Source organism: Geotrypetes seraphini, chromosome 7, assembly GCF_902459505.1.
Source record: "Geotrypetes seraphini chromosome 7, aGeoSer1.1, whole genome shotgun sequence".
Classification (NCBI taxonomy): Eukaryota; Metazoa; Chordata; class Amphibia; order Gymnophiona; family Dermophiidae; genus Geotrypetes; species Geotrypetes seraphini.
This window is the reverse complement of record NC_047090.1, coordinates 122,862,854-122,878,016: the sequence shown is the minus strand read 5'-3', so window position 1 is coordinate 122,878,016 and position 15,163 is coordinate 122,862,854. Positions and strand designations below refer to the sequence as shown.

Here is a 15,163-nt window from a genome sequence, read left to right as displayed (position 1 = left end):
CACCTCTGCCTCATGCTATGCCTGCCCCTAGTGTCAGTGAGCCTTTGGAGTAGAACTGGGATGACTGGAATTTCCTTGCCATGCCTTTATTATCTCCTCAAGGCTCCGCTGCATCCTTGGATTATTTGAGATCCTTGTCGGGGGCTGGAGGTCTGTGGAACTTCAGGAAGGCCATGAAAACCTTCCTCTTTACAAACCCAGCTCCTTAGCTTACATCTGCATCCCTGACTGGCCTTTATGTCGGACCACCGGACCAAAAACCCACCACACTTCAGTGACGCACAAAACTATTTTACCTATGTTAGGCTATGTCCATACGGAAAATGATGTAATTTAAGCCACTATAGATTGTTTTCTCGGAAAATACTGCAAATTTTAAAACACCCTATGTCCACTGTCTATATCTCTAAATCTGTATGTTATGACTATACTGTAAAAGCTGAAATTTATATTTTAACTTAGTATAATCTTTCCAATTTTGAGTAATTTGTTGCATGGAATTCAGTTTGCCACATATATAAGATGGAAAAGATGATAGCGTTACAACAAGGGAATTTTCATAATTTAAAAAAAATTTGGGGACCATTGACTATTTACTCTAATGATCAGATATCTTAAGCACATGGGTAGTTTATATTTGGGTTGGGATAGGGAATATGTATCATATGGTCATGGGAATATTGATAAAAAGGGGGGTATTTATTTTTATCTTATAAGAATATATGATTGTAATTACAAATGATTTGTGAAAATTGTTTTATTATTTATAATTCACTTGATGTAAGAATCAAAAATGAATAAAGATTTATAAAAAAAAAAGAAGCTGAAATTTATACCTCTATGTACACCAAGTTTGTTTTTTCCCACCAAAGTTTGTCTTATTTATACTGTGAATGTAATCTTGTAACCCGTTCTGGGCTCCTTTAGGAGGACAGGCTAAATAAATAAATGAATGAATAAATAAATTAATAAGATAGGGGTGGCTGTGGATTAAGGAGGTGATCTCTCAGTATGCCGTCTTTCCAAATCAGCTTCCATTTCTCATGTCATTTCTGACACCCTCTCGGCACTGAAGCTCAATCCCCAGCAGCCTTCCACCTCTCAGCATTCCATTATTAGTGGCACTAATGCACAGACTACCTTTTATCCTGCTCTGCTAGACATTATTTCCTTAGTCACTGACCAATAGGAATCACCTGAAAGCTCTTTAAAGCTGGCCAAAGCTATGTGTAGGCTCTATCCTATGGCTCTGGACTACCAATAGCTGTTCTCACAGTTGAAAATGAATGCTACATAGCACAAGTGACTAAGTGTACCTCCCTAGTGAGGGAGAAGTGATGCTGAAGGGTGCACAGGACCATAAGATGGAATTGGTCCTTAAAATATGGTTTGAAGTGCTGGCTTTCGGTATCAACGGCTGCTGCAGCTGCCTCCTTTGTGGCATGGGCCTGTCATATCAGATTGCGGACTAGTCCTTCAGAGCTAAGGGATGTCTTTCCACACGTGATTGTGCAGGGAGTAGATTAATCTAATCTAATACTTAGTCTTATATACCGAATCATCTCCTAATGTGGCCAGTGCTCTTTGACATCATTAATAGACTGTATTCAGTATATCATCATTAGTGACTACTAGCTTTCAAGCAGGTCAATCTATTTTTTTAGAACCTGAGAACACTGGGCTCACCCAGTTCACAGCCATAAGCTTAACGTGCACGTTCTATTTTTTATAAATATAGGTTTGAATCTTTAAATTTTTTTTTTTTTTAAAGATCATTTTTATTAAAGAGTCAACAAGAGAAACAAGCAGGGTACAATAATGAAATAGGAAATACCGTGTTTCCCCGATGGTAAGACACTGTCTTATTTTTTTTGGAAGGCCAAAATATGCTCTAGGGCTTATTTTCGGGGGGATGCCTTATTTACCCTTTCAATGTCTTTCCACCCTCCCTCCACTCCGGCCCAGCCCAGTATGAAATATTTCCTTTTGTTTCCCTCCCCTCTCTCTTCTCCTCCCTCACCCACGAGTCCTGCATCTGGCCCTCTCCCTTCTACCTGCACCTGGCAACATCCCCCTGCTCCGCGGCTCTCTTCAACAACTCGTCAGCAGCGGTGATCAAGACAAGCTGCCGACATCGAGGCCTTCCCTCTACGAGTCCCGCCTTTGTGGAAAAAGGAAGTTGAAACAAGCGGGACTCGCAGAGGGTAGGCCCTGACGTCAGAAGCTTGTGTCGATCGCTGCTGCTGAGTTGCCGAAGAGAGCCGCGGAGCAGGGGATGTGGCCGGAAGCAGGTAGAAGGGAGAGGGAGATAGGAAGGCTGTAGATCTCCGGAGCATGACACCGACCCCGGCCAGGATGATTTCTTTTTCAGGCATGCAACTTACAAGTCCGGCGTCACGGCGGGAAATAGCCATGCTGAGCAGTGAGCTCAGCACTACACAGATGAAAGCCTTGCTTGCTGATTGGTCCGGCGGCACGGCCGCCGGACCAATCAGCAAGCAAGGCTTTCATCTGTGTACGTGCTGAGCTCACTGCTCAGCATGGCTATTTCCCGCCGCGACGCCGGACTTGTAAGTTGCATTCCTGCGTGACACACTACCGGAGCCACGGCAAAGGTGGAAAAGAGCCACATGCGGCTCTGGAGCCGCGGGTTGCCGACCCCCGCGGTAGACGGAGGGACCACACGGAGTCACCCACCGTACCACCCGATTCGGGTAAGCGCAGGTATCGGTGGGTGGCTTATTTGCGGGGGGGGGGGGGGTGCCTTATTTTACAATTTTTTCTAAAAAGGGGGGGCTGTCTTATTTGATGGCCCTGCCTTATCATCGGGGAAACACGGTATGCAAAACAAAGGCATCCAGAAATTAAATATTTTTTAAAGTGCAAAACACTATGTGCTTAATACCATTTTTAACAATTTATACCATGTTTTGCTTATCAATAAGGTACTTAGCTTAATATTTGTGGTCTCAAAACATTGATATCGTTCAGGCCACCGACATGTTTCGCCGGAGCTTTTTCAAGGCGAGATCCCTATAATAGAACATTACTATTTAGAAAACCTCATGTAAACTTAAACTACCAATCCAGAATCTCCCCATCTGAACGGTAGCTTTATTTACCCACCAGCTTCACAGACCACCTTAGTTCTTGCATAGATGGTGGCAGCGTTTAGCAAGACAGTTTAAATCCCCAGATGTAGTAATCAGCTGACCACACGTCAAATAACATGTTGCAGTTGCTGATAGGACGAAGGGGAAAAGCTGTCAAAAAGCTAATGTTTATTTTTTTGTTATTTATTATTTAATTTTATTAGTAAATCCCTTGCCTCAGAATCATAGAAGAGATGCCCATTCTAATTCAGTATTAAGACCCAATGGTTGAACCACTTTCAGATCGTATATCCATCGTTGTTCAAAATAATTTAAATGTTCAACATTTCCATCCTCCCTCCCTATTTCAAGATGGTCTATAATTCTCCATGTTATCTGATCAATAGAATGTGCTTTGTCGACCCAGTGTTGTAACTAAAGGGGCTGTTAAATTACAGGTATGTATTCTAGATTTGTGTTCATTTAGCCTAGTCTGACTAGAACGTTTAGTCCGCCCCACATACACTAATTCACAGAAGCACACAATAATGTAAATCACCCATGATGTAGTACAGTTAGTATTATATTTAGCTTTAATACTTTGTCTGGGGATCCTGCCATTGGTGTCCAGTAATGGATAGCTTACACCATTGGCACCTCCCACAGACAGTATGAGACCCTTCTTTCCTAACTAATGAAGGCCATTTCGTTTGAAGGGCCATCATCTGTCCTATCGTTTTACCCCATTTAAAAGCAAACATAGGGCTCTGCAAAAGTACTTCATGTAAGTGGAGAATATGCCAATATTCTTTAATCAGCGTGATCATCATATATGCTGCTATAGAGAAAAGCAGAACACAAACCAAGTGTGCTGATTTTTTATCTCTTTAACGTTCTTCTAATAGAATTTCTCTATGTGCATACCTAGTTCTTAAGAATGCAATGTTAGGGGAGAGGGAGGGGGTTTAAGATAGTCTTTATATAATTGTAAGAAATTTTAGGAAATATTTTATTATATGAAATGTCTGTTATATTTTTGTTGTGGAGAGGGAGGGTGTAAAACCTTTTAAATGGATAATTGCAGAATATTAAGTGTTTTATTTATGTAAAATTGTTTTGATGTTCTGAAACACTTATTGTGAGTTTTAAAATGAATAAAGATAAAAAGAAAAGAATGCATGTTTTATAGCCTTTTTTGGATAACCTCTGGCCAAAAACCATGAGTCTTAATTCATGTGCAGCCTTATTGAAATCAGATGTTGTAGAGCAAGCCCTGCGTGCCCTCAAATATTGGCTCACAGATAAATTAAAAATTTTTTTTAATCAATTAAATTATGCACATATATATTTAATTATCATAACCCACCCATCCCCCCAAATTAAATTTTAAGAAGTAAGGATGGAAGCTTGAGAAATGTAGAAAAGTGTTCCAAGCTACCAGTTTCCTGTACAAAACTGACTATATAGTTGTGTGTCTTCCCCAGTGTCAAGAAACTCAATCCTTTGTTTATCGTATGAAGCTGTAAATTTCAAAAAAGGATTTTGTAGATTTATCCATTTTATAAAGTCCTCCAAGAGTTGCTGAGATCTATTCCATAAAAAGAATACACCGTCCAAAAAACGCTTCCACAATAAAATGTGTTTAAAGTATTGCGAGTTATAGATCACCTGAGACTCAAACTGGGCTACATATAGTGTGGCCACTGACGGGGCTAAGGTCGCCCCCATTGCCACCCCTTGTGTTTGTTTCTAGCATGGCTCCCCAAGTCCGGTCCTTGAGATCTACTGGCAGGCCAGGTTTTCTGGATATCCACAACCTAACTTGGGCAGCCCTGGTTTATAGTATTGTTCTCCATATTTAAAGTAGCTTTCTTCAATCACCCATTTTGGCAGTCTCATAAGAAACTCAGTAGAGATCCGATGGTTCACTTCTAAACTAAACTAAAACTTAATTTTATAGACTGGGTTTTCAACCAAAACGGTGCTTGACTCGTACATAAATATAGAAGAAGAATGTAATCTAGAATGGCTTAGTTTCCAAAGTGTTTAGTAAACAGGAAAGTTCTCAGAACTTTCTGAAATAAAATGAAGGGGCCTAGACTTCTAAGTGAAAGCAGTAACTCATTCCAGAGCTCAGTTAGTTTGAAAATGAAAGAGTGGCTGAATCTCTTGAAAGTTCTATTTTTACCCATAAGGGAAGGAAATGTAAGTTTTTATTTATTTGAACTCCTAGCGAGATGAGATCTGTGTACATTCCAATCTAAAGGAACCAAAGTAATAAAGTTGCCAAAGAGAATTACATTACATTAGTGATTTCTATTCCGCCATTACCTTGCGGTTCAAGGCGGATTACATTCAAACTAAAAACAAGAATTACATTCAAAATTTGAAAGAATAGAATAAGCGATGATATAAAATTTTTTAAGGTAATAAATTTTAAATGCAATACAAACGCACTTAAATTGAATTCTAAGATACACTGGAAGCCAATGTAATTCCTTGAGCAAATTACGTGATCAAATTTACTCTTAGCAAAAATGAGCTTGGCAGCGGTACTCTGTATCAATTGAAGTCTCTGCAGACTGATCTTTGAGAGACCCAGGTATACTGAATTGCAATAATCCAACTTTGACAAGATAATTGACTGAACCAATAGAAGTGTTGCTGATGAAAGAGCGCTCTCACTCTTCTCAGGATACAGAGGTTAAAGAAACACTTTTTAACAAGAGAATTTAGTCTCAAGAGTATCTTTAATGATTTTCAATGCCCCTTCATGGGGCATCCAGGTTTACAATGAAGTAACATCCATAGTGACAAACCAGGCGACGTTATCAATACATCTATTGTGATCTAAAATTCATAATAGATGTGAAGAATCTTTAAGATAAGTTTATACTTTAATGGTCTCCTTCCTAAGAAAAACATCAATAAATTTAGACAGGGGTTCAAGAACAGAGTCCCGAGTACTAACAATTGGACGTCCCAAAGGTTTTGTAAGACCAGTCCTGGTTCGTGATATATCTTTTCATATGCTACTACATCATTCAATTGTCTTTCTGCTTCTGTTTCATATTAGGCGCTATTTTGAACTACTGTCGCTCCCCTTTTATCTGCTTTTATTACATTGATGCTCTGATGTTGGGCAAGTTGGATCAAAGCCAAATGTTGTTGATATGTGATATTATATTGATTTCTATTATTCTTCATAATATTATCATATTGATTCAAACCTGTAATAATCAAATCTTGAAAAGTTTTCAGCGCCAGATCCATTAGGCCCGGGGGTAAGGTCCATTTAGATACTGGTTTGCATATTGATGCATTTTCATCCATTATAATTTTTGAATCATCATTAAAAAATAACACGTAGCTGTAACAATCTCATAAAGCAGTAGAACGCAATTCTTAGTTGGAAAAAAATCAATTTTTTCTTGAACAACATAATTCCAACCCAATTGCAATACCTCCTGTTGATGATGGGGTGGGGTGTCAGGGGCTACTTTACATGGCAGCAGGAGGGAGTAGGCATCTCTCCTGCTTCTGGGGGGGAAGGAGTGGTCAAATGTGGGGGTCATTTGATTTTGGCAACTCAATTTTTCCTTTTTTTTGCGTTTATTCTGCGTATATGCCCATCGCTATCACCAGCGATGGGCACATGCAAATTCAGTGAACCTTCACTACTCTCTGCCAATCTCATTTGCATAAGCGTTGTTTGAAGAATGATTTGCTTTTTTTAAAATTGCTACAATAACAGTTGCAGATTTTTGAGAATCTAGCCCTGAATCCTCCAGGGACTAACAGAAAGATTATCGAATGTGAAAACCTAATCTTCCAGTAGTACTACATAACTTCACAAAGCATATGGCTGTGTCCAGACTGTAAATAATGTACTGAAAATATGAAAGGCTACACAGTGAGTGTAAAATATGACTAGTATTCTGTTTTCCAGAAGATGAACTACTAGTGGTATGCTGCGGGGAGCTACACAGACAGCTTTTAAAGCCTTTTCAGAATCTGTTCAGCTCTTCAACAAATTTTCATCAAGAGACAGAGCTAATGCCCATGATACAGGAGGAAACGAACTTGAAGCTGGGTAAGGATAACAGAACTAGTCTGTGCCACTTGTTTTCAAATGCCAGCTTTTCAGAATTCTGCTTTTAAATGACATCAAACAGAACTGCCTCTAAAAAGTTCAAAGAAAATGGAAAAGCATGAGAGGCTGGTTCAGGATTTTTTTTTTTTTTTTTTTTTTTTGCTGTTGAAAGCATGGGATAGAGTGCAGAAATGTAGATAGAGCAGATTACTTTCTTGGGGGGGGGGTGTGAGACATTTTTTTGTATTCCTTTAAATTTCTAGTACAAGGAAAGCTGGGTTAGCGTTTGACACCTCAAGGATTAATTCACTGTTACAGGGGGATATATCCTTTGTTTATATTTCCTTCTAATCAGTCTATTCCCATACCTTTTAGTCAACAGTCTTCATGAAGGATTTGCACTGGGCTCATTCAGAAATTTAATTATGGATCCTAAATCTGATCACCAGTGATTCTGAGTACTGCTACTACAGCATTCCAGTGCCCCTTATTCCTCCCTGGAGCAGAAGGTCTGACCTTAAAATTAAGCATATTTTCTGCATGGCATTGCATAGCACTACTACTAATCAAGAGGCTATTTAGTTGGCTTTACTTTCAGGATGAACATTGTGGAAGAGTTATGTGTCATGGGAATGTAGCTGCTAAAGATGGTGTTCAGAGCTAGAGAGACAGAGTGGCAGTTGTGATTAGGCTGTTGTAATATGCTGTTCTTGTACAATCCTACTTTATTCCGGGACCAGTGGGTTATTTCCATCTACCTGCCAAGACTTTGAAGGAAGCCTCAAATTTCAGAGATTTAAACCCCACCCCCTCTTACCTCATTACTGATTCTCTAGGAATCGGTTTTCCTTCCTACAAGCCAGGCTGTAGGAGCTTCTCATTTCTGCTCATGTTTTAATTCATGTAATTTCAGTCTTTGTGTTCACAGTTTTTGCCCTCGTGCTGCGTAGGTTCCCTGCAGGGACAGCTCTGACTGTGGGAGATTGCAGACATTTGGAAAAGTCTGCTTCTGAGAGTTCACTGCCTGTCAGTACACCCTCCGTACAGTCTGTACATCAGATCAGGGCTCAGGGACTATTCCTTTGGGAGCTTGCTCACCCCAGGTTCATCCATTAGTGGAGGTGCACCCGGGATCAGAGCCAGACTGTGTTCTTCACCAAGCGTCTATGCGGTGTGTCCAAGGGTGGCGGAGGTACCCGCCATAGATGGTGGAGCAGTCAGAAGACTTGAAGTCCAGCTTTCCCAGCTCTCTAATTCAGAGGATCTCCCTGTAAGCTGTTTCACCTCTGTATGCAGGGTTTTCCATTCAGCATATGTCACAGTGAATACAGGCTGACAGCCTGAATCAGCGATTTGGGGGCTCTGAAAAAGGTATTTTGGGGTGGTTTCCCTGCATGCCCTATCTCCACCTCACCCCACCCCTAAAATCCTAAAATCACTGTTTTTGAAGGCTTCCTTGTTTTTCCTGCAGTGGCTATCTTGGATTTTTACCAATTTGATTTAAAGTTATTTTTCATACTTGCCTGCTTCGTTTTTGCAAGAAAACTTCACAGATGGCCTCCCCAGGGTAGGATGTGATGGATTCATGCCTTATTTGTGGTGGATGGCTGTCGGATGGGTAGCTGTGTTCCACGTGTGCTGCAGCCCGTGGGGGATGTGAGAATTGCCCGGATCCAAAGCCTTCGAGCTCCTAAGAGGTCTTCTTACGCCTTCTCCTCTGACTCCAATGAAAATGGCATCTGGATGACCTCATGGCCAGTGTGCAGGATCGCAGGCCTAAGTCATTACCTGTGAATAAATACCGCATTTCCAGGGATTTGGGGTGCTCTGATTTTCATCCCTTCGGTGCTCTCATCTGTACTTGGCTTCTCCTGTTGGCCAGCGGTCCTCCATCTGCCAAACCGCACTTTGGCGGTTCTTAATGCCAGCCATCCACGGGAAGTCTTCCAGCGGCTCCTGCAAAGCAGCAATTCTGATATTAGGCCGGTGTCTACCCCACCACACACACCAGGAGACACAGAGGGGACATGATAGAAACATTTAAGATACTGAAGGGAATAGACTTAATAGATAAAGACAGGTTGTTCACCCTCTCCAAGGTAGGAAGAACGAGAGGACACTCTCTAAAGCACGTGTCAGACACAAGGCCCGCGGGCTGAATCAGGCCTGCCTGGCCTTTTTATGTGGCCCGTGGCAATGCTCCCAAATTGCCCCTTTTTTACAACCCAGCATGTCCTCCCTTCCACGCCGGTCCAAAGTCGCCGACATGCCAGAAAGTCTGCTGGCTTCAGCAGTGTTGTCTGTGATTCTCCCTCCTGCCTTCCGTCCGCTGCAGTCCACCCGGGCGGAAACAGGAAGTTGCGCATCTTTGGAGACAGACGTGGCAGGCAAAAAGCAGGAGGAGGAGCCTCTTCAGGAAATAGAATCCCTTCTCCTTCTCAATGCCATCAAGAAGATTCCTCCAAGTCAGAGGAACCAGGGGTTTTACTCCTGGTATTTTCTTGTTCCGAAGAAGACCGGGGGTCTTCGTCCATTTTTGGACTTCAGAGGCCTCAAGTTTCTAGTTATCCCTAGCAACTTTATATCCCTCTTAGTTCGTAACGACTGGCTATGCTGTCTGGATCTGAACAAAGCCTACACTCACATTCCAGTGCATCCGGCCTCCAGGCGATTTCTCCATTTTCAGGTGGCTCAACACCATTATTAGTACAAAGTACTACCTTTGGCCTTGCATCCTCTCCCAGAGTATTCACCAAGTACCTGGTGGTAGTGGCAGCCACATTGCAGTCTCAGGGCCTTCAAGTCTTTCCTTACCTGGACGACTGGCTGATCAAGGACCCTACCTCGCAAGGGGTGACAGTAGCAACTTGAATGAAAATTTTCTTCCTTCAACAGTTGGGTTTTGAAATCAATTTTCCCAAATTCCAACTTCAGCCATCTCAAACTCTGCAATTCATAGGAGCTCTGCTCGACACCATTCATCTCAGAGCATTTCTACCACAGCACAGACAAGACAATTTGATCCAGTTTTGCACTCAGATTTTTCATCTACCATCAGTCTCAGCGAGAAAAATGTTGCTAGTAGGGCACTTGGCTTCCACAGTGCATGTTACTCCATTTGCGAGACTTCATCTCAGGACACCTCAATGGACTTTTGTATCTCAGTGGTCTCAAACGTTTGACCCACTTTCTCAACACATTACAGTCACTCCTTCGCTTCAACAGTTGTTACAGTGTTGGATGAACTCTTCCAATCTGTCCAGAGGTCTGTTGTTCCATACTCTTCCTTATCAGAAAGTGTTGACCACGGACTTGTCCACTTACGCTTGGGAAGCTCATCTGGACGGTCTTCGCACACAGGGTCACTGGTCTGCTCAGAACTGCCTTTGTCATATAAATCTGTTGGAAATCAGAGCGATCTACAGTGCTCTCGGAGCTTTTCAGCACATTGTGACCAACACAGAATTCTTCTTATCTGCACGGATAATGAACTCGAGATGTATTACATAAACAAACAGTCTTTGTCAGGAGGCCCAGAAGATTTGGAACTAGGCCATTACTCGAAATATATTTCTGAATGCAATATACATTCAAAGGGAACAGAATTCTCTTGCAGACAAACTCAGCAGATTTCTTCAACCACACGAGTAGACACTGTGCTGATGCTTTCAATGGTGGACGCAACATTGAAAGCATCAGCACAGTGTGCGACAGCCTCAAAGAAAGCGAACAGAATGTTGGGTATCATCAAAAAGGGTATCACGACCAGGACGAAGGAAGTCATTTTGCCGCTGTATCGGGCGATGGTGCGCCCACATCTGGAGTACTTTGTCCAGTACTGGTCGCCGTACCTCAAAAAGGACATGGCGGTACTTGAGGGAGTCTAGAAAAGAGCGACAAAGCTGATAAAAGGTATGGAAAACTTCTCATACACTGACAGATTGGAAATGCTGGGGCTATTCTCCCTGGAAAAGCGGAGACTTAGAGGAGACATGATAGAAACTTTCAAAATCATGAAGGGCATAGAGAAGGTAGACAGGGACAAATTCTTCAGGCTGTGGGGAGCCACAAGTATCTTTGGGACATTGCTGAAACAAGGCTGCCCTATGAACTTCTAAAAGCTAAGTTACTCAGCATTTCATATTCTGCTCTTTTAACTGGTTTTCAGCATTATATCTGCTTAATTTCTCTTCTCCTCCCTGTTTCTTACTAAAAAAAATATAAAAAAACACAAAAAAATAAATCCTTCTCTTTCCTCTGTTAAATCTTATTTCCTCTTCATAGGAAAAAGGGTAAGACTTTGTTAACTCTAATTAAATCCTGGTGCCTGTGGCTCAGGGTGACTAAAGTAGGGAAAATCCTGTTATAAATCCTGTGTTTTAGGGTAGCACTGATAGAACCTGCATTTTTGTTTAAAATACTGTGTTTTAGGTGGTATAGAGCCTATATTTCTGTCTTACTAGTGTTCAGCCATTGTTTTCTGCTGATTAGGTGGAGAAGGGAGGGGCTCTGTTTTTACTTCTAAGGTTAATTGCATTATCTTTGAGACATTGCTGAAACAAGGCTGCCCTGTGAACTTCTAAAAGCTAAGTTACTCAGCATTTCATATTCTGCTCTTTTAACTGGTTTTCAGCATTATATCTGCTTAATTTCTCTTCTCCTCCCTGTTTCTTACTAAAAAAAATATTAAAAAACACAAAAAAATAAACCCTTCTCTTTCCTCTGTTAAATCTTATTTCCTCTTTCACTTTCCCTTCATAGGAATAAGGGTAAGACTTATAGTCCCACCAACCCCAGGGACCACTATTCATATAGAGAGACCCATATAATCAGGACTTCACAACCAATCAAGATGACCTTTATTCTATGTAATCACTGTGGTGCTTTAATTCCAAGACATACTATTTGGAGGCTTAAGGCTTGCCCCATCTGTCTTCAACTTGCCAGTATTAAGGAGGAGCTCGGCAAACTTAAACAGGAATTGAATACAATTAAAGCAGCTTCCATCACTCCACAAAATCCTACCAACTTACCACCTCTTCCTCAAAGAATAAAACAGCCCAGGAATAAATGGGTCACAGTAGGCTCAAGAAGACTGCGACATGTAACACAGAAACATCCACCTTCACTAATATTACCTCTACAGAATTCCTTCGCTCCACTAGTGCACTGCGATACTCAGGAAAACAGAAGGGAGGTGGGACTGGAACCAATGAAGGTAACTCAAGAGAACAAGCGCACCCTAAGTACAAATAAAAAAGCCAAAAACAGAAAACTATTACTGTTGGGGGATTCCATCATCAGAGGCATTAACCTTGGAACACAGGGCGAGGAGACCAAAATAGTGAAATGTCTTCCAGGATCCTCAGCTACCAGGAGTTCAAGGCAAATACTGACTATAATTAAGGAAGAAACTAAGGATTTTAACACTGATGTTGTTATCCATCTGGGAACAAATGACCTGGCCAACAACTCCACACTTGCAGCACAGAAAGCTTTTCGGGAGCTTGGTGAGGGCGTGAAACCTTTTGTAAAGACTTTAGCTTTTTCTGAAATACTGCCTGCATATGGAAAGGGAGAGCAAAGAGTGAAAAACACAGAGGACTTCAATAGATAGCTCAGAGCCTGGTGTCATCAAGAAGGCTTCAGGTACATAGGAGGATGGGGAAATGCATGGAAGGACAAGAAGCCATATTGCACTGATGGGCTACATATTACTACAGCAGGAAAAAGAAACCTTGCAGAGAAATTTAGACAATATTTTTCTAGGCATTTAAACTAGAAGGTGGGGGTGGTGTTTGTACGAAGGACAATTATAGAGACCACCCCCGGCAAAAAAAAAGATGTGATAGTAGTAAAGGCTGCAACATAAGCAATATCAGCAACTCATTTCTTAGTATTGCAACGGAAAGTGAAACGACACAAAAATCCATATGAAAAAGGAGATTATCGCTGAAAAATAGCTGGAAAGCGATGACCACAAATGCTCGCAGTCTAAGCAACAAAGTTCATGATCTGCAAGCCCTGATATTAGAGGCAGATCTAGATATTGTTGCTATCACAGAGACATGGTTCAGTGAATCACATGGATGGGATGCAAACATACCGGGATATAATCTTTTTAGGAAGGACAGAGATGGTCATAAAGGTGGAAGAGTAGCTCTCTATGTAAAGATCAATATCCAAGCGACCGAAATGCAAGGGACCTGGGGAGAGGAAGAAGCGATATGGATTGCTCTGAAAAGAGAAGATGGAACTTCTATCTACGTGGGTGTAGTCTACAGACCTCCGACTCAATCGCAGCAAATTGATAAGGATCTGATTGTGGATGTCCAAAAGTTTGGAAGGAAAGAGGAGGTTCTGCTGTTGGGAGATTTCAACCTGCCGGATGCGGACTGGAATGTTCCGTCTGCGGAATCGGAAAGAAGTAGGGAGATTGTGGATGCCTTTCAAGAGGCTCTGCTCAGACAAATGGTGACGGAACCCACAAGGGAAAAAGCGACATTGGATCTGGTCCTCACAAATGGAGAGAGTATCTCTAATGTTCGAGTGGGTGCTCACCTGGGTAGTAGCGATCATCAAACGGTTTGGTTTGATATAACGGCTAAAGTGGAGAGCGGCCGCACGATACTTAAAGTCCTAGATTTCAAACGTACGGACTTTAATGCAATGGGAAAGTACCTGAAGAAAGAGCTGTTAGGATGGGAGGACATAAGAGAAGTGGAAAGACAGTGGTCTAAGCTGAAAGGAGCGATAAAAATGGCTACGGACCTTTATGTGAAGAAAATCAATAAAAACAAGAGAAAAAAGAAGCCAATATGGTTCTCCAACCTAGTGGCTGAGAAAATAAAGGCGAAAGAGTTGGCGTTCATGAAATATAAAAAAACCCAAGAAGAGGAGAGCAGAAAGGACTACAGGGTGAAACTGAAAGAAGCCAAGAGAGAGATACGTTTGGCGAAGGCACAGGCGGAAGAACAAATGGCTAAAAATGTAAAAAAGGGAGATAAAAATTTTTTCAGATATATTAGTGAAAGGAGGAAGATAAAAAATGGAATTGCTAGGCTAAAAGATGCTGGGAACAAATATGCGGAGAGTGATGAGGAGAAAGCAAATGTGCTAAACAAATACTTCTGTGTTCACAGAAGAAAATCCTGGAGAAGGACCGAGATTGTCTGGCAAAGTTACACGAGAAAATGGAGTAGATTCTGCGCCGTTCACGGAGGAGGGTGTTTATGAGCAACTTGAAAAACTGAAGGTGGACAAAGCGATGGGACCAGACGGGATCCATCCCAGGATACTAGGGGAGCTCAGAGAGGTTCTGGCGAGTCCTATTAAAGACTTGTTCAACAAATCTCTGGAGACGGGAGTGATTCCTGGGGATTGGAGGAGAGCGGATGTGGTCCCTATTCATAAAAGTGGTCACAGGGATGAAGCAGGAAACTACAGGCCGGTGAGCCTCACTTCAGTTGTTGGAAAAATAATGGAAGTGTTGCTAAAAGAAAGGATAGTGTACTTCCTTGAATCTAATGGGTTACAGGATCCGAGGCAACATGGCTTTACAAAAGGTAAATCGTGCCAAACGAACCTGATTGAATTTTTTGATTGGGTGACCAGAGAGCTGGATCGAGGACATATACTAGATGTAATTTACTTGGATTTCAGCAAAGCCTTTGATACAGTTCCTCATAGGAGGCTGTTGAACAAACTTGAAGGGCTGAAGTTAGGACCCAAAGTGGTGAACTGGGTCAGAAACTGGCTGTCGGACAGACGCCAGAGGGTGGTGGTTAATGGAAGTCGCTCGAAGGAAGGAAAGGTGACTAGTGGAGTCCCTCAGGGTTCGGTGCTGGGGCCAATCCTGTTCAATATGTATGTGAGTGACATTGCTGAAGGGTTAGAAGGAAAAGTGTGCCTTTTTGCAGATGATACCAAGATTTGTAACAGAGTAGACACCGAAGAGGGAGTGGAAAACATGAAAAAG

At 41.8% G+C, this 15,163-nt stretch overlaps 1 protein-coding gene across 3 annotated transcripts in view; it reads left to right on the top strand.

The window, feature by feature from the left end:
* BUB1B (BUB1 mitotic checkpoint serine/threonine kinase B) overlaps window positions 1-15,163 on the top strand; it is a 287,868-nt gene that overhangs the window by 236,982 nt on the left and 35,723 nt on the right. Inside the window, exon 17 of one of the 3 annotated variants that reach the window (XM_033953065.1) lies at window positions 7,045-7,185. In XM_033953065.1, the coding sequence (XP_033808956.1) occupies window positions 7,045-7,185 (141 nt within the window). Of the gene's footprint in view, window positions 1-7,026; window positions 7,186-15,163 lie in introns of all 3 variants that reach the window. The other 2 variants (XM_033953063.1, XM_033953064.1) reach the window with 2 other exon arrangements.